Source organism: Echinops telfairi, unplaced genomic scaffold (assembly GCF_000313985.2).
Source record: "Echinops telfairi isolate 266 unplaced genomic scaffold, ASM31398v2 ScPeMD7_7458;HRSCAF=8496, whole genome shotgun sequence".
Classification (NCBI taxonomy): domain Eukaryota; kingdom Metazoa; phylum Chordata; class Mammalia; order Afrosoricida; family Tenrecidae; genus Echinops; species Echinops telfairi.
The window spans coordinates 39,168,338-39,186,614 of record NW_022111358.1 but is presented as its reverse complement, the minus strand read 5'-3'; the positions used below and the strand labels follow the sequence as shown (position 1 = coordinate 39,186,614).

General features: G+C 47.4%; 1 protein-coding gene across 2 annotated transcripts in view; it reads right to left on the bottom strand.

Moving 5' to 3' along the window:
* Positions 1-511: 511 nt before the first annotated feature.
* Positions 512-18,277, bottom strand: part of PRKAR1A (protein kinase cAMP-dependent type I regulatory subunit alpha) — an 18,881-nt gene continuing 1,115 nt past the window's right edge. For both annotated transcript variants that reach the window (XM_045299547.1, XM_004709177.3), the window contains exons 2-11: positions 15,090-15,268; positions 9,106-9,276; positions 8,192-8,283; positions 7,922-7,983; positions 7,104-7,150; positions 6,271-6,429; positions 3,190-3,250; positions 2,092-2,213; positions 1,202-1,283; positions 512-898 (exon numbers count right to left, since the gene is read on the bottom strand). In XM_045299547.1, the coding sequence (XP_045155482.1) occupies positions 726-898; positions 1,202-1,283; positions 2,092-2,213; positions 3,190-3,250; positions 6,271-6,429; positions 7,104-7,150; positions 7,922-7,983; positions 8,192-8,283; positions 9,106-9,276; positions 15,090-15,260 (1,140 nt within the window). In that variant the 5' untranslated portion in view covers positions 15,261-15,268 and the 3' untranslated portion in view covers positions 512-725. The remainder of the gene's footprint in view (positions 899-1,201; positions 1,284-2,091; positions 2,214-3,189; positions 3,251-6,270; positions 6,430-7,103; positions 7,151-7,921; positions 7,984-8,191; positions 8,284-9,105; positions 9,277-15,089; positions 15,269-18,277) is intronic.

The following is an 18,277-nucleotide window of genomic DNA, read 5'->3' as shown; positions in this document are numbered from 1 at the left end:
AGAACCAAATCGCAGGCTAAGATACAGTTTTAACTTGTAGTTAAACTACATCAAAAGATCTCTAAGAAGAAACATTAACAAGATAGAAACCAAATCAAACCAAACCAATCAGCCTAACAGAGAAAAGTTGTGATTAATAACGAACCGACCAGCTCCCATGCATCTGGGACCCCGCAGACCTGCGTGCCTCCCCACCCTTCAGCTACATGCAGCTGGCAGCACAGGCAGACGCCTTTCGACAGGAGGCTTTTGTGTCCACTGTTCTAACCCGTAGCATAATGAGAAATCATTCCTTCTAGAGAGAAACACAGCACAGAGGGCCACAGTCGACAACAGGCTACTAACTGGAAAACGACAACAGCAAGCTGCACACAGGACCTGGCGCTTGCTGTCAATGCTTGCCGAAAACTCCTCAGGTGCTGGGTTCTGCCCTCAACTCGAACCAAGCCGGGCGCTGGCTGCCCGGGATGCACACTAACACTGCACACAGAGAAGCAAAGACGGCCAAGTCTCCAGAGAACGCTTTCTATTTATTTAACTGTGGGCGAGCATTCACTTAATGCTCCAAATTAAAAATGGTGCAAGAAAAGCAACTTTCAACAGAAACAGACAGGAAGCAGTGGTGCCGGTGGCCCCGTGGTGCTGCCGGGAGAGAGCACGGAGCTGTCTGCGCGAGGGAAGCCTGGGCCAGGGAGCGGAGAGGGAGGCACGGATGGAGACAGGCTTCAGACAGACAGTGACACGAAACTGTTGTACTGCTGGATGTTCCGCTTGAGGATATCGGAGCAGGGGCCCAGAACACGCTCGAATCGCGGTCGGTCCAGCTTGACGCACTTTAAGGGGCCACGTGCCACCACCGTGGCCGCCCGAGGACGGTTCATCAGCAGAGCAATTTCACCTGAAGAAGGGAAGGGACAGTGAGGGGAGGGCTGCGAGGGGAATCACCTCTCTCTCTCTCTCTCTCTCTCTCTCTCTCTCTCTGACAAGGGAGGCGAAGCTGGCTTTCTCGTGCAGACAAGAAGCCATCGGCACTTAAAAAACAGCCAACAGAGGGGAGAACCTACTGTTAACTGGGTCACGTCCCGATTTCTTGGAAAGCAAGTGACGATGCACTTAAGGCAACTCTATTCCAGGAGATGGGTGACAGAAGGCCCAAGACCCCAGAGCCAGATAGGGGTTTGCTGAGAGACGATCCACATACCAAAGTAATCCGAGGGCCCCAGTCTTCCCACTTCCACAAACTCTTCGTTTTCTGACCGACGCTGCAGCACAGCCGCTGAACCCTGGAACGCAATCACCGAACAATAGTACAGACGTTTAAATCCCAGGTGCCCCGTGAAATACCAGACTCTACGGCGTAGAGGTTGTTTTCGCTCCTTTGCAAAATGAAAAGGGGTCCGTGGTTAGGGCAAACCCTAAATGCACACGTGGTGACAAAAACTGGCAGAAGAGTTCATCACTAACTACGTGAGCTTGAAGTCCCGGTCAACCTGTGCGGGTCCCCTCTGCCTTGCAGGGAGGTTCTCCTCATGGAGCTGGGATACTGACAGGGTTCCGACTCCCCTGACACAGTGCAGCCCGAGGCCAGGCCAGTTGGCAGGCTCTGCATGACATGTCGGGTGCAGCTGCTTTCCCCAGCCCGCAGTGCCCAGTACATTTCAGGGAGGCACTAGGAACTACGGCCTGCAAAGCCTACCTTCCCTGGATCTTTACAGTGTCACGGAAAAATCCACATGCTACTAGTTTCAAGGAAATCTGCTCTCTGAACCTAGCAGGCAAGGGCACCTGCGGATTATCAAATTAAAAATAAAACATGGTGGCTGTTAAGTGGTTTACTGTTGATCTTTATTGGCTAAATAGCCCAACAGGTGCTCTGTAACAGAAGGTGCAAAATCACCTCGGGCTGAGTTAAACTTGGCTTCCATGCTGAGGGTTCCTTGGGCTCTGACTTCCTCTCTCAGGTGGAGCCTTCCTGTCTAGAATTCTGACTCAAGCTCATTGAGAACGGAGGGGCCTGGTGGCAAACCCAACAAGAACCCTTGACGCCTAACACTTTAAATACAGCTGTCTTAAGAACTAAAGGCTCTTTACCTCTAAAATAATGAAGAACTCATCCCCTGGCTCCCCCTGCACCACAATTTTCTGTCCGTCCTCAAACTGGACTGGCTCCAACGCATCTGCGACGGTCAGGCGCTCCCACTTGTCCAGAGATTCTGCAAGAACCCATAAAGCGTGTCCACGTTAGCGGCTGTTAAACAAATGTCAAAACAAAAGGGTAAAGTGATTCGAGCCAATAACCATGCCCACCCCACAGCCCAGCAGCGTCTCAGACAGCACATGCTGCCCACCTCCAATTACCACTGCCCTCGGTCATCATTTCCTATTTCCTACAGAGGACCACCGATTCTCCCTTCAGTAGCCCAATGGCCAGGTAAGTTTCTACCACCTGCACCCCGTGTTGAGGGTAAGAACATGCAAATAGATATTCCCAAAGAACACCACCAGTGCAAATCAAATCTACAACCACTGCGCCCCAAATAATATTGTCACTATCAGCCAATGTGGCCATTCCACATAGAGGACAATGGGGGGAGGGAGGAGAACCCACTCACTGTAACAAAACAATGGCAGAAGGCTATTATAAAAATGGCCATTCTCCTCCCAATGGAGAAAAGTGTCACAAAATCAAACTCACATAATACACCAAAAATGTCTCTGTTCTAACTGGCTCCATTTTGAAACTCAATAAATACTGGGCACGCCGTTCATAGGGTGCACTCTAAGGACACCTAACCGTTGCCCAGAGGACACGCCTGCTTCCAGATACTCATTCCTGAAGCAACAAACCCAAGGGTGACCCATCGGAGACACCACCCAGGACCCACTGAGACGTAGGCAGGGCACCCGAAGGCTCGCCGTCTCTTCCAAAGGAACCCAGAGCACACCAGTCCAGTCAGTTCTCCTGAGAGCTTCTTCAGACACCAGCACATTCAACGTTTTCAAATCACTTGCCACTTACTCATCGCTTGGACGCGATCAAATAAGCATGCCATGTCCTTTTTAATGACTGCCACACGCAAACAGAAGTGCGAGTGAAGATAACTAGAGTAGCTCTTATGAAACACAGGAAGATCTGCTTAAGTATCATCGACCAGATTTAACTGTTTTCCACGCCATCGTCCAACTCACCCAGAATGGACACTTTGCTAAGGAACTCCTCATACATCTTCCGCTTGCGCAGAGTGCTTCCCTAAAACAGAAAAAGAGCACAAATCAGACGCACACAAACACATCACAGCTTGCTGCTAATGAACAGAATGAGAAAGCTCTTCAGGATGAAAACGTCTTTTTCTCCACATTAAAGACAGATGGACTCCTCTGGTCAGCTCTCAAATAAAAGTCCCAGAGGAACGGGCTCCTCTGAAAAGCAAAACCAGTCACCCAGCACCACCACACAGGCAGGACTTTAAAGAAGCAAATCATCAGTTCCTAAAAACCCTCCAAGTCACCTATGTGATCCTAAGTCATGGAAGGTGTCCCACAGTCCTCACCTCTAACGCCACTACCTCAGAAATGTACGAGAATGCTGTCACTCAGGAACAGAGAAAGGGGTCCTAACCCCACACTTGGCACACTTGTGTTATCTACAAAAGTAGTCTTACATACCCAGTGCAGGGAAGGGACACACACACACTCCCCCGCCCCCCTTGCAGACACATCTCAGGTTAGAGTGACACACGACCCCTGCTTGCCCTGTAACGCAGAGCTTCAAACCGGCTGTCAGCCATTTGGTGATTGTCAGTTACCAGAGGAGTAACTAGGAATACTGGGGTCAGAGCTTTAGACTGAGAGACTTGCACGAGGTGCAGGGAGACATTTCAGGAGCCTGCGGGGCTGAAACTAGATTGGTAACAGGGCTGGGGGTGAGGGGACCCGCACACCTTCCAAGTGAGGTGCTGACTTTGGGCAGGGTGCTGCCATCTTTGCAGCTCCAGGGCCAAGAAGAATCAGTTTGAAGCCCTGCTTTTAAATGATCAACCCAAGCCCTATCAGTGTTGAATCCATCACTACCCCTCCACCTGCAGCACGGGCAGCTTCTGAAGCCTGAAGAGGCACCAGGTCTTCTCCTGCATGAAAAAAGGGCCCAAGACTGGAGATCCCCTTGCAGAGGGGTCTCGGGGAGGAGACGAGCCAGTCAGGATGCGATGTAGCAACGATGAAAAATACAACTTTCCTCTAGTTCCTAAATGTTTCCTCCCCGCTCCCACTATCATGACACGAATTCTACCTTGCAAGTCTGGCTAGACCAGAGGATGTACACTGGAACAGATAGGAACTGGAAATACAGGGAATCCAGGGTGGATGATCCCTACAGGACCAGTGGTGTGAGTGGCAATACTGGGAGTGTAGAGGGAGAGTGGGTAGGAAAGCAGGAACCGATCACAAAGAACTATATGTGACCTCCTCCCTGGGGGACGGACAACTGCAAAATGGGTGAAGGGAGACGTCGGACAGGGCAAGATATGACAAAATAATAATTTATAAATTATCAAGGGCTCATGAGGGAGGGGGAAGCGGGGAGGGAGGGGAAAAATGAGGACCTAATGCCGGGGGCTTAAGTGGAGAGGAAACGTTTTGAGAATGATGAGGGCAATGAATGTACAAATGCGCTTTACAGAATTGATGTACGTATGGATTGTGATAAGAGTTGTATGAGCCTCTAATAAAATGATTTTTTTAAAAAAAGAAAGAAAGAAAAAAGGGCCCAAGAAGACCCAAACGCAACAGTTCCCACTGACCTCCAACTTCAGAGAAACAGTGAGCCCAGCGCTGCCTGCATGTACATGTGTGCACATGCACACGAACACACACGCGTGTGCGTGCGCATACATACACACACACACACACACAAACACACAATCTCGCATACATACACACACACACACACACAATCTCCCAGGTGCAGAAACACTCCAGTTCACGTGAGTCTGCATCCTTTCAAACAGCCACAGGCACTGTGCAAACTCAAGAAAATCATTCAGAATGACTAACACATTTAATGGAGCCTTCAACACCCATAGCTAGTCTCTAAATGCTCACCAAGTTCTCAGAGAGGCTGCCTACATCACAGCAGAAGACTCTAATGGTTTTCCTATTGTTTATGCTTTTATTGAGTAGGGTCAGGGTGTATGCCTGCAGATAAGCCACCTGCAGTTTAAAGAAGCGGACCACTGCAAAAGGACCTTCAATTAATAACTGTGCGCTTTATAAGCCGTACCTGCTGATCTGCCTACTGTGCCAAGGCAGGTCAGGGAAGTTGGCACATGCCTATTTCCACCAATGAGCCTACCACTACATATGCATCACAGTGGTGGAGTGAAATATCCTAAAATATGGCTCTTACACCCAAGTCCCCAGAGCGCCCATCAAATGACTGGATGGGGCTATGCCAACAGGGCGGGTGTGTTAACTCTAATGAGAGGACTGGTCAGTTCCCAATAGCGCTGCTCTGCCTAAAAGGAAGCAAAGCGAGAAACTCGCGGACCTTGGAAAAGCACGGACCTGTCTGGAGTGACGGGGGCGCGACAGCAGAGGCATCCACCGACTGTGGCATGGAGACTCGGGAGCAGCACCAAGACCACGGAGCACCTTCTCGTGATCTGACCCAGACAGTGGGACTGTGGGCAGAGGGCAGGCGGGCAGGCCTCCTGGCTGGTGGAGGCAAAGGCCAACAGACCGAGTGGCTGAGAGACTACGAATTGGAGAGAGACTTGGCTACCACGTGGCTGAGAACCAGAAAGACTTGGCTGGTGGCTGAGGAGACCAATGACTGTATGCTTACTGTGTGCTGACCCTGACTTGTGGTAACCTCACAACTTCCTAATAAAGCCCCTTAGTTGTGAGATCTCTGTGGCCGTTGCAATGAATTATTGAACCCAGCAAAGATGTAGTATGTGTGGGAGGAACGGTTGGTGTCAGACTAGGTAGTGTAGGATGGGGTGTGGAGGTACATCTGAGCCCCACCTCGTGGCACTAGGGAAACCAGAGGCCGGAGCTATGGCCCCCATGCTGTTTACTGCACCCACCTTTTAGACTCACGTTAGTTCTGGCCCAACAGAGGCTGTGAAAGACCCTTGGTCTCACAGGGTACAATGTGCAGCGCTAAGCTGAGATCCATACAAAGCCATTTCAATTTGGCTAGCAGGTTTAGCAGACAGGAGCCACATGGACAAAAATCCTCAACTGCCTCCAAAAGCCTGGGTCTCTTACCATGAGGATCCGTCTGTAGCTGTCTCGGTCAATGCCCCACAACTTCACATTGGTCTTTGCTTTGACCGTGGCTGCTCTGGGTGTACCGTAAATCAGAGCCAGTTCTCCAAAGCTCCCTCCTTCCCCAACACTGGTGGCCCATTCGTTGTTGACGTAGACCTAAGGTGCAAGTGACATCAAAGAACTGAGTTTCTTCCACCACCACACTGTTTAAGAATTAAAATCTTCACCCCTTCTGAAGGGGTCAGCCTCCTACCCGCTGCTAAGAAATAAAATAAAATACATGCATATCTCAAGATACAGACCAGAAAACTTCCAGGGAAACAGGGTAAGAGCACCTGGGATTCACTTCATTTTAATAGTAAGAAAACGATACTCCGTGGGGAACACCAGAGGGTAAGGATCAGCCATGCATTAATCGTCTCACCTGTTTACAGACAGACTGCTGAGCTGTATGGCTTGTGTCAGGTGGCTGAGTTTTCTCCAGTTAAACAAAATCAAAGCTATCATTAATCCTAATTTCACTATCAGCAGGATTTACAGAGTGAAGGCAGCTGAGCTCAACCTCAGAAGGACAAGTGGCTGGGCCGAGGCTCAGTAGGACGTGTCCTAATCTGCAGTCTGCACGTCTCAGCACCACACCGGCAGCAAAGCTGCACGTTAGCTACAGAAATACGTTTCAAACGCCGCTGTCATCAAAACACTTGGCAAAAGGTATGTGTGCATGCACTACACAGACCTCAGAAATACCATCTTTTTCTTTAGAAGCAACACAAAAATCAATACTTGGACTTGAGAGATTTTCACCCTGATTTTGCTATTAGGAAACTTACATCCATCTCTCCTTGGTCAATCACATAGAAATTATCACCTTCATCACCTGTGAGAGGAAAGTAAAACGGGGAGGAATACAGTATAAATTAAAGAGACAGGAAAATTATCAAATTTATGTAAACTACTAAACCTATTCTGTGAGGCAATATATTTTAAGTCTTAAAATTGGTCCATGTGTATTTATCATCTCAATAGTGAATACCTCTTGCAAACAGTGACTAAAAGAACAAGGCTACAAATGGACACAACGTGTATTGCTGTGTCAACTGACAGAACCGCACACACCCAGAAATAACTCAAATGATTAAGCAGCAAAATGTCAGATGGTTATTAAATAGGAAAACATCTGACTTATAAATACCATGAAATATAAAGAAAGAAAGAAAACAGGGCAGGAGGCTTGGATCCCTGTTACTGTGTGTCAGCAGAAAGATCCAACCTATAGAAAGCACACAAACAGAGGTGATGGGTATTTTGCTGATGGCCCAGTTAGATTTTAGATGGTTGGTCATTGAAAACATATACACGAGACAGTTAGAAAATCCCACACAACATGCAGAATTCTCTTTCACAGTTTTTATATGCAAGATGCTGGGGAGGTATCATTTCCTCTGGGGAAAAGACAGTGCCTTTCTGATTCAAGAAAATAAAATAGAAAAACCAATTGCATAACAGAGGAAGATGGACCATGGAAGAGAAAAACGCCCCGCAATAAAAATACAAGACCAAATAAGCCCACTGTCCTCACTCTACGGCCCTCCCTCACTGACAATACTTTTACACGTCAGGTATACGTCAAAGAACCCACAGCCCTTACCTTGCTGAATAACAGTTTCTCCAGCAATGAAGGAGACTGGAAACATGGCATCAAAAATATCACTGCAAAGGAAAGAGGGCCTTGTTACAGCTCACATAGGTCTCCTCTGGACTGCAAACACTGACATCATAGATCACAGGTGGGGGGCAGGGGACACACCTCGGGTGAAGGATGACCAAATGCCTTAACATTTGCGGCAAGGTGCTGAGAACCATTTGGGACTACAGCCTCACTGGAAAAGGAGCCTGAGGGGAAAAGCCCTATACCCACCTTCTCTCATTATCATCAAGATGCGAAAACAGCACATTCTTTTCAATGGCTTTGGCTAAAGCAGCCATTGTCTTGTAATCTTTCGGTATGACCTAGAAAAGGAATTGAAGATCAAATGACTATTCCAGAAACTGCATTTCACCTGAAGGTCAAGCCACATTACTGTCAGTGAGCAAGACTGCTTTGACTTAAATATCTTCATTACAACCCATTTGTGTCATCTTTGATCCCAAAGCACTCAACAAATACTGACTAGTTAATCCCCTTGGCCACAGTAGTCAGACCAGTAGTCAAAGGCTAGTACTTGGTTTCCAGTTAACTGAAGAAACAAACAAACACACCTGGACCACGGTCACCCGTCTACGACATAAGGAGATACTTTATGACAGACGACTGGACATCTTTAAAGCTGTGATCATGTGTTCTATTAGTTCCACAGCCTTGAGGGCCAGTGCAAATGCTGGTCCCCTCAAAGCTAGTGCTCAAAGTCAAAATGACAGCAAGGACAAAGAGGGTCAGACCAATGAGGGTTACAGGTTAAAGGTGGCAAATCAGGAGGCCAAGTCCATTCACTCACTGCCACCCAGTCAATTCCCACGCATGCAACCCAAGTGCAGGATGTCAAAAGACTGACATCATGACTCAGGAAACAAAGGAGGGCGGCCTGCTGCTTTGGCTGCATCACAAAGGCAAAAACAACCCCCAGATCCCATTAGTCCCTGTTGTAAGAGTCCCTGGTTACTCCTGCAGGGGGCGTGCTGCTGCAGAGACCGCTCCGCTCTACAGGACGAAGAAAGGACCAGCCAGGTTGATGTTTTTCGACACCTAACATTGGCCACACTCGTGGAACGAGACCAGATGACAACCACATGGGTCCCAAGAACATTTCACCTATGTCTAGGTGTCAGAACTACCTTTCGAACATAGGAGGCTGCGTCTTCCTCCGTGTAGACTTCGGCACTGATAGCACCTCGCCGCCTGCGGCCCTTAACCACAGGGTTGGGAGGAGGAGGAGAGATTTCATCTTCCCGAGAGTCGGCCCGGGTGCTGGCTTTCTGCAGGGTCTGAATCTGTTTGGCCTCCTCCTGAAAGAAAGGGGGGGTTGGCACAATGAGATCGCTCAGTATTCTCCCTCAAGCTGATCATCTCGAATCACAGTCCATCTGAGTCACCTGAACTCTCTACCCATATTACCAGCATGAAAACTAAGGGTTTTGAAAAGCTGGTTCCAAATGCAGAACAGGTTTCGAGAGATATGCTCTCAAGGGGTTCCAGCACTTCCTCTGCAGAGAAAAGCTGCTTGTAAATGGACACAAGTCACTAGAACAAAGACGTCACACGAAGGTAAACTGCGCTGCCTGGACTAACAATACACTGACAGGAGGGAAGAAAAGGGGAACCGTTCGCAATGATTCACGTATAACGCCCCCCACTCCTCCAAGGGGATGAACAACAGAAGCCTGGGTGAAGGGAGACAGCGGATGGTATAAGATATGAAAATAATAATGTATAATTTGTCAAGGGTGCACGAGGGTGCGAGGGCGGGGGAGGAAGGGAGAAAAGAAGAGCTGATACCAAGGGCTCAAATAGAAAGAAAACATTTTCAAAGGGATGGCAACACAAGTATAAATGTGCTTGATGCAACTGATGTGTGGATTATGAGCTATAAAGAGCCTCCAATAAAATGATTTATAAAATATGAATAAAATTAAAAACAATACACACACATATATAAAGAGAGAGAGAATAATTTACAATGCACATGAGCAGTAATAAACTTCAAAACAAAACCCTGGAGCACCGGGGTCTTTAGGTGCAGCTGCAGATCATAAAAGCAGCCCCTACCCCCAGAAGGCCTTCCAGGAACAAGTCCAAGCGGCAAAGATCCCAGAGCATCTGAGGATTAGGTTTGTTCACTGATTGATGTACTGTAACAAGTCCTCGATCCAGCGAGGCAGGTCCTCCCCTAGGGCAACTTGGATGGAAGAACAAACCAGCCCGAGGGCCCTGGGCATGGAAAGTCCTGTCTAGCAAGAGTCCAAACCACACCAGCTATTTACCGCATAGACTCGTGTATAAGCCGAGTTTATCAGCACATTTTTAATGCAGCTTTTGTGGTAAAATTAGGTACCTCCACTGACATTCGGGTCAGCTTATAATCGAGTATATACAGTGAATGAAAGAACAACCTGAAATTTCAGTAAAATCAGATCTCCCAGCAGCGCTAGAAGTATCCATTTATCAGATCGGGATATTGTTGAGCTCAGAGGAGCCTTGAGCTGCTACTGCAAGGCTGGCAGTTCAAACCAGTAGCTGCCCACTCTAAGTCTGTATGAGCTGGTAATGATTTCTCAGAACGCTTACACTAAGGGTGTGTGTCCCCATGCGTCAGAATCAACCCAATGCAATGGAGTTCATTTGGCTTATACTTGAAGTCAGAACAAACGCGTTTAACTGCTTTAAAACACTACTTAAAAAAAAATAAAACAAAACACTACTTCTTATTGAACCAACTTATAGAAAAATGAAAATAAACATCTTGATTTTTCCAACATACAAACTCCTCACGGACCTGCACTCATCAATGACTAACAAAACTGAAGGGGAAGGAAGAACAAAGCACCAGCAACCACCCCTCCTCTCATTTACCCCAGTCTCCATTACAGGTGAAAATGTTTCCACTTCCAAATGAATTTCATGTTTATGGACTCTTTTAGGAGATATTTTGATGAAAAAAGGAAACTGGAGAGGTGCTTCCCCCACTTGAATTAGGTTTCAGTCAATTATAACGGCCCTTCGAACCATATTCCCTGTGTGGTGTGCCATAGTTCTGGACTCTGCCGGTGGCTATGGCCCCTCTGGAGGGAGTTCTCCGCTAAACGAATGGGCAGGATTAGGGTGAAGTTCAAACCTGACTTTAGCAGAAGGTGTGAACCAAGTCACTCACACCCTTTTCCTGGGAGGCATCTTTAGATGCCTTGGAGAATGTGGCTTAACACACCATCCTTCACTGGACTTGGGGGTGAGACACCCACACCTCATCAAAGCCATCCTCAGTGCGTAGGAGCCATCTGGGACTGAGAAGAAATCAGAGAGCTACTAGAAGGTCCAAGACCTCAGTCACAGAAGCAGAGTCCACTGAGACCACATGCACCAGACACTGGCACGGAGGCTCAGAAGAACAGGGCAGACAATGGGCTATTTCTCATGCGGCCTGAGACATGGGACTGGGACACTGAGAGGTAGTGGGTTGGCTTCCTGGCCCATATGGAGGCAAAGGTGAAAGGACCACCCAAGTAGCTGCGCAGCTTAGAACCTGAGAGAGACTTGGCTGCTGACTGTGGAGACCACAAACTACCCTTACTGTTTGCTGATGCTGGCTTGTGGTAACCTATTAACTTCCCTAATAAACTCTCTGAACCATGAGAATTGCCTGAGTTCTGTGTGGCTGTGCAGTGAAAGATCAAACGCAGCACAGAAGAGTGGTGTGGGAAGAATGGCTGGTTTCAGAATAGGTAAAGGAGGAAGGGCCCTGGAGGCATGCCTGACCCCCTCCGTGGTGGCAGCAGGGTAGCCTGCTTCCATTCCAGCAGGGAATTCAATCCTGTTTTTAACATCAAAACAGACAATCTCCAGGCAGCAAGAAAGGTTTAAAAGGGTAACTTTTTTGTGTGTTAACAGTTTTGATTTCTTTTAAATTCATCGTTGAATTTTATTTTTGTGGAGTAGTTTACTTTTTTAGTTTTCAACTAAAAAAAGCACAGTAAATAAAATATATCACAAAAGGACTTGAATTTTTTTCATTTCTATGTAATTACAAATGCATTCATTCTTGGCCCACTAATTCTACTTCCAGGGATTTATCTTACAATATATATCTGTGTGCCATGACATATATTCAAATTAATCAAAGTATCATTGATTTAAATAGTAAAACATGCTAAATGAGCATCTAAGCTCAATGGGACCCTTACAGGAGAGAGGAGAACTGTGGAGTTTCAAAGACTGTGATCCAATCTCACCACCACCACCACCACCAGGGAACTTTAACTGTTTTCCAAGGTGGTGCTTCCAAACACCACCACCAAAAAACACACCCCCACACTGCCATTTCAGAGAAAGCCTACAGGGCACAGCGACCACAGACTATCTATCCCAGGATATAATCCTGAGGGAGGCAGAGAGCCACCTCTGCCTCCCACAGAGCAACTGGTGGATATGAACCATCAACCCTTCCATTGGCAGCAGAGAATCTAACCAGGGCTCCTGAAGGCCTTCCTGGAGAGGATTAAATTCCAGGGCCCCTGCAACACAGGAGGTCAGAACCACGGGAGAATAATAAGGGGTCCTGCTTACACAGGCATGCCTCATTTCATTGTGCTCCACAGATGGGCCTTTGTCAGAAAATGAAGGTTTGAGGTGAGCTGTGTAGAGCAAGTCTATCAGCGCCATGTTTCTCAGTTTTTGTCAGCGTTGCATTTTGGTAATTCTCACATCCGACACGCAGCACCTCCGAGCACTGAGCACATAGCAAACACACAGTGGACATGGCCATCAACACTCCACCGGCCTGGTCTATTAAGACAGGCAAGGTTCTACTCAGGATGAACTTCTGAAAACTCATGGAAAATAGAGTAAAACACAATGAAAAATGCCCATGAACTTCTTCCCAGGCCTCTCATAAATGTCTATGTTAAAAAAAAAAGGAGAATAAAAAATCCACTGTCTTCCAATCGATTCTGACTCCTATTGACCCTGTAAGACAGATTCGGACTGCTCCACACGATTTCCCAGACTGTAAATCTTTGAGCAAATCATCCATTTCATCTTTCTCCAACAGAGCAGCTGGTAGCTTTGAACCTCCAACCTTGTGGTTATCAGGCCAAAGCTCAAACCCACTTCACCCCAAAGCTCTCTACAAAAACTCAAACTCTCGGTAACATCCTGAAGTAGAGCTCCGAAACGTTCGATAAATCAAATGTGGGTTTTCTGGTGTTTCTTTCTCCTAGTGAGCGGTTGAAGGTCCCAGCAATAATGGGAAAGGAGGTGAAGGCTGGCTGACAGACACCAGTGCCTGACAGGAGGAACAAGCCCCAGTAGAAGGCTGGAAACTGCCTATACTTTGAAGACCAGGATCTGCAGTCAATCGTCACTAAAGGACTGTGCAGAAATGAACAAAGTCCCATGAATTATGGGGAAGCGTTTAAGCTATGGGACATTTAACAGGTGGTGGGAAGCCTATCAGGAGCCCTGATAGCACAATGGATAAAGTGCTTCACTGCTGAACGAACCCACCAGCCATTCCGTAAGAGAAAGACGTGGCCGTAGCTGTCAGTCACAAGGATTTACAGCAGGAAAGCCCTATGGGGAAGGAGTTCCACTCTGTCCTGGAGGGTCTCTGAGTCGGAATCAACCTGGATTTAGGTAAGGCGCCCATCTATACGGTAACTTTGTTTACCAGATTGTTTTAATAATTGCTTCCCGTTTTCAACCTTGGTTAATGCTTAAGCAGCGCTGCAGGAGCACAGCCTTTGAGGTGAGCACCACTCATCCAACATTCCCTATAAAAAGACACACTTCAGGTCTCTCTCATCAGCTTTAGCCTCTCGTTTAATGGTTTCTATTGATGTATAAAGACAAAAGAGGGCTGACCTGACAGTGGCTCATTTCAGGACCAGATCTCCGGAATACACTTCATTCTAACCACGGAGCGCCCACAGCCCTGCCTCTCCAGCGGCACAGAAGCTGCTTAAACAAGAGAAAGCCCGGATTCCTACTAAAATCCCAAGATGGGAAAAGTCATGGGATCTAATTAGTCTATCTTTTATTCATTTTAAAAATCATTCTAATCATGGTATTAAATACCAATTCTAACAACTTTCCCACCGAAGCTGACAAGCTCTCATCACTGAACCAGCCACATTTTACAAAAAAAAAACAATTCTTACCAGTGTATTCTTTTTAATGAGTTCTACTGATCAAGAGATTGTCTACATCAGTGGGAAGGTTTAGAAATATTACTGTTAATAATTAAAAATAACTAATGACCACATACCTGAGAAAGTGTCCCCTAACTAGCTCAACATTCTGCCTCATCACTGCTAAACCTTGGGATGCACAAGAAAGCCTGTCAATTTATTCTGCTGATTCAAAGTAGCAAATGACACAAGGCGACTCCAATTACTTTTAAGTATTATAGACTTTTTCATTTATCTTGACGAGGGAGGTGAATTAAACACTGCCTGTGATGGTTTAGAAAGCATGGGCCAGAGATGCACACAATAACAACAGAACCACCAAGATTAAAAGAAAAACAGACTCTTTTTTTCCCAATGGGCAAAAAGGCCTGACCAACGTTATAAATGAAATTCATTTCTGGCAGCAGTCAATCTTGAAAAACTCACGAAAGATACTGTCAGGTAAAAGGGACTTCACTATATGAGGACTTCAGCTACACAGGCTGCAAACATTGCATTACACTGGAATGTCGTCCACCCATGGGGTAAGGCTCAGCAAGCTAGCTTGCTTTGTGGGCGAGACAACCATTCCCTACAATCACAAGAACTCTGCATGCCTTCCAACTGCCGTGCTTACTTCAGGTCAGCTGGGCCTGAGACAGTCAATCTTTACAACCAGTTCTAACAGTTTCCTAGAACTGGCTTTGGAAACCCTGTTAGCTCAGATTCACCTTTTCTGGTGAATCCCACAGATGAAGTTCAAGAAGACTAGGAACGCTTGACTGCATTCCTCCTTTAAACTGATGCATCCGTTTTATTGGTCAGCATCCCTTCCCATCCCCAACAGGGGTACCACGCCAGAGCATTTTCCAGTAAGGAGTTTCCCAATTGTCAGGGCAGGCAGTCTGGTCTTCGCCACCGCCCCCCAGGCATGCCTTTACCTTCTCCAGCCTCTCGAAGTACTCCCGTAGGAAGGCCATGGGCCGCTCGGGCCTCGCGGTGCACAGCTGCACGATGGAATCCTTGAGCAGCGCCTGGATATTGTGCTTCTGGACATAGAGCTCGCACTCCCGGAGGCTGCGCTCCTCCTCACTGGCACTGCCGGACGCCATGGTTTGTACTACAAGGACAGACAGACAGAAGCCTGGTAAACTATGGTTGAGAGCTAACTTCTTTGGTGCTGACCTCTGACTTGCCAAATTCACCCACGAGGTATTTCCTTCACAGCGAGATTTTGTTCCTGTTGTGGTTCTGTTAGGTTTTGGTCTGGGTTTTGTTTTAAGAGAAAAGATGGGCCCCGGGGGATAAAATATGTCGCCTAGGCAGCATACTTCCCAAGAGGGTTTCGGGGAGATCTTCCAGCAGGAGCTGGATAGACTTCATCATCGGCACCACCTCCTCCCTACCCCCGCCCCCAACTGCCATGCAGCTGACTCCGACTCGGAGTGATCTCACACAGGGTTTCCGAGGCTTTGTGCATCTTTACGGGAGCTTCATCTTTCTTCCAAGGAACTGCTGGTGGTTTTGAACTACTGACCTTGTGGTTACCAGTCCCATGCTTACTCAATAGTGCCACCTTAGGACAGCTGCAGGGCGAGGCAACAGCCTCAGCTCCTGGGAGGAAGGATGAGCCACGATCCCCTGCAGAGGAGCTGCTGAGAAGGCGGGCCCTGAGGGAATTTCATTCAGTTCTCCCCCACAGAAGACATCATGATGACGTGGGCAGGGTGTAATTGGTAAACAGGGCTGAGAGTTACAGGGCACACAAGTCAGCGCTAAGTGAAAGCAACTAAGCACAATGAAGACCTTGTAATCCTCCCCACCCGTAACTCCTGACCCTAGGGACATCCCACTGTGACACAGCCCCGCCACGCCACTGGAGCAAAGGGAGCAGAGGGCCTGATTAGCCAAGAGGAGAGCAACCCAACATTTAAGACGTACAAAAACGGAGTCCAGAAGATTATTAAAAGTGATCTTTTACTCCACAATCACTTAGCATTCAACCCTAAGTACTGAGGCACCCAGTGACAAATGAAGGAGGATCTTTACTTCCAAGCAAAACCACACACACACACACACACCCTCTCTCTTCACCGAGCAAACTGCAGATTTGGTGATTTGGGCAGGAAAACATCAAACCATTTTCTTGATCTAGTATGTTCATTTCCAATAGGCTTTAAAGGTTCAAAATACTGTGATGTGAAGAAATATAATAATGAGCAGCTAATTTGACTGAGCCTGGAATTCAAAGCTTAATCATTTCAACATCAGGGTCATATACCGTTTTCTTTCCAACTCCTAATTACTAGTCAATTAAGAGCAGAAGAGAAAAACCATAGCCCCCTCAGCCCACCTTCCTCCTCCACTCTGTATCTCAATTCAGTGCTTACCAGACATTTCAAATGATTACATACACAAAGCCAGGGTTTTAAAAGAGCGCGCACGCGCGCGTGCACACACACACACAAGAGCTGTTCTAAAGTGGTAACTCCTTTTGTTTTGACAACTTTCATGATAAAGGTCAACAAGATTAATGAACAGACCCTGAGAAAGTTTGTGGTTTGTGATAGGCACATAAATTAGAGGCCATGGGAAAAGAATCATGCTGCTATTTCAGAAATAAGCACTCAAAAAAAAAGTTTATTTACTTTGGTTAAGATTTATACCAAGGACTCCTACTGGCATAGTTGGTCTGCTAACTACAAGATCTTCGGTTCAAACCCACCACCTGCTCCCTAGGGAAAAAAGGCAGGCAGTCTTCTCCCACAGAATTAACGCCTCAGAAACCCACAGCGAGCAGTTCAGAACTGATTGGATGGCCATGAGAGATTAAGGGAGATTTGTACCATTTTCCAGGCTAGTAAATCGCAATCACAGGAGCTCAGCTACATTCAGTAGGCTTTTCTTTCTACATTTCAAGTAATACTGCCAGCGACCAAGAACACTAATAAACCAGGTCTGTTGGGCTGGAAACATTCCCATACATTTCAGAAATAGCAATGTAACTTGTTCGGCTGATATGAGAAGCCATTCATTGAACAGGTCGTTGGCTAGTAGAAACCACAAAATGCAGTCCAAGAGGTGAGGCTGCTTTTGTTGGAAATGCTGTCATGTACTTAAAAGACGCTGATAATCAGGGAAAGGAGCCCTGGTCGAGTAGTGCTTTATGTGTTGGGCTGTTAACCACGAGGTCAGCAGTTCAAAACCACCAGCAGCCCTGCAGGAGAGATTAGGCTTTCCACTCCAAGGTCAAGAGTTAAGTCTCAGGAACCCCGAGGGGCAGTTGTACCCTGTCCTATTGAGTTGCCATGCGTCACTATCACTACAGGGCAGTGAGAGTGGTTTTTCATTTTATTTTTTGCCATCCGGTGATATGTGAATAAAGATGCCTCAAGACTAATGCAGTCACCAAGTGAATCCCTGATTTCCACCATCTAAATGCTTCTAATTGACTGTATCTAAACTAGTAGTCCTGCATGTCTCCTTTTTTTTTTAAAATCCCCCAACAATCTACCTTGCCCCAGAAAATTATTTAACGACGCCGTTAAGGCTCGCTCCAACGGTCTATTGTCTCGCGTGGGGAATCCTTCCTATCCTTCTGCGACTCTGCGGGGATAAGAAGAGTCAATAGGCTTCCACGGAAGGAGGTGTTAAAATACTGGAACTTTGAGAAACGGTTCCGGATTCAGATCACACGCCTTCACGCAGCGCCTCCCTGGGGTCATCTTGAACGCCCAGCGTCCCTTCCTCTGCAGAAGGGACGCCTCTCGGCCTGTGTTTCTCGAGGAGTGCCCAGCTGCCGGCGTTAAGGTTGCTGGTCCTTTCGAGGCGAAGGGGCAGGAAAATTCCCTTCCCGGCAACCTCGGGCCCTGGTCGGGAAGGCGAGGCCCGGGAGCGGGGGAATCGGGAAAGGGGGACAGGTGAGCGGGGACAAAACGAGAGTGAAGACCCTCGCGTGGAAGGAACGATTCCAGGACGGGCAGAGGACACGATGGCTGGAGGCGACGGGAAGGAGACGAAGACGAAAAGAGCTTTGGGCCAAAAGACGAGCCGGATCCCGCATAGAAAAGGAGGGCGGGATCTGCAGACAGAGCTGCTGTCCTTCAGGAAATGGGGGAGGGCGAGCGCG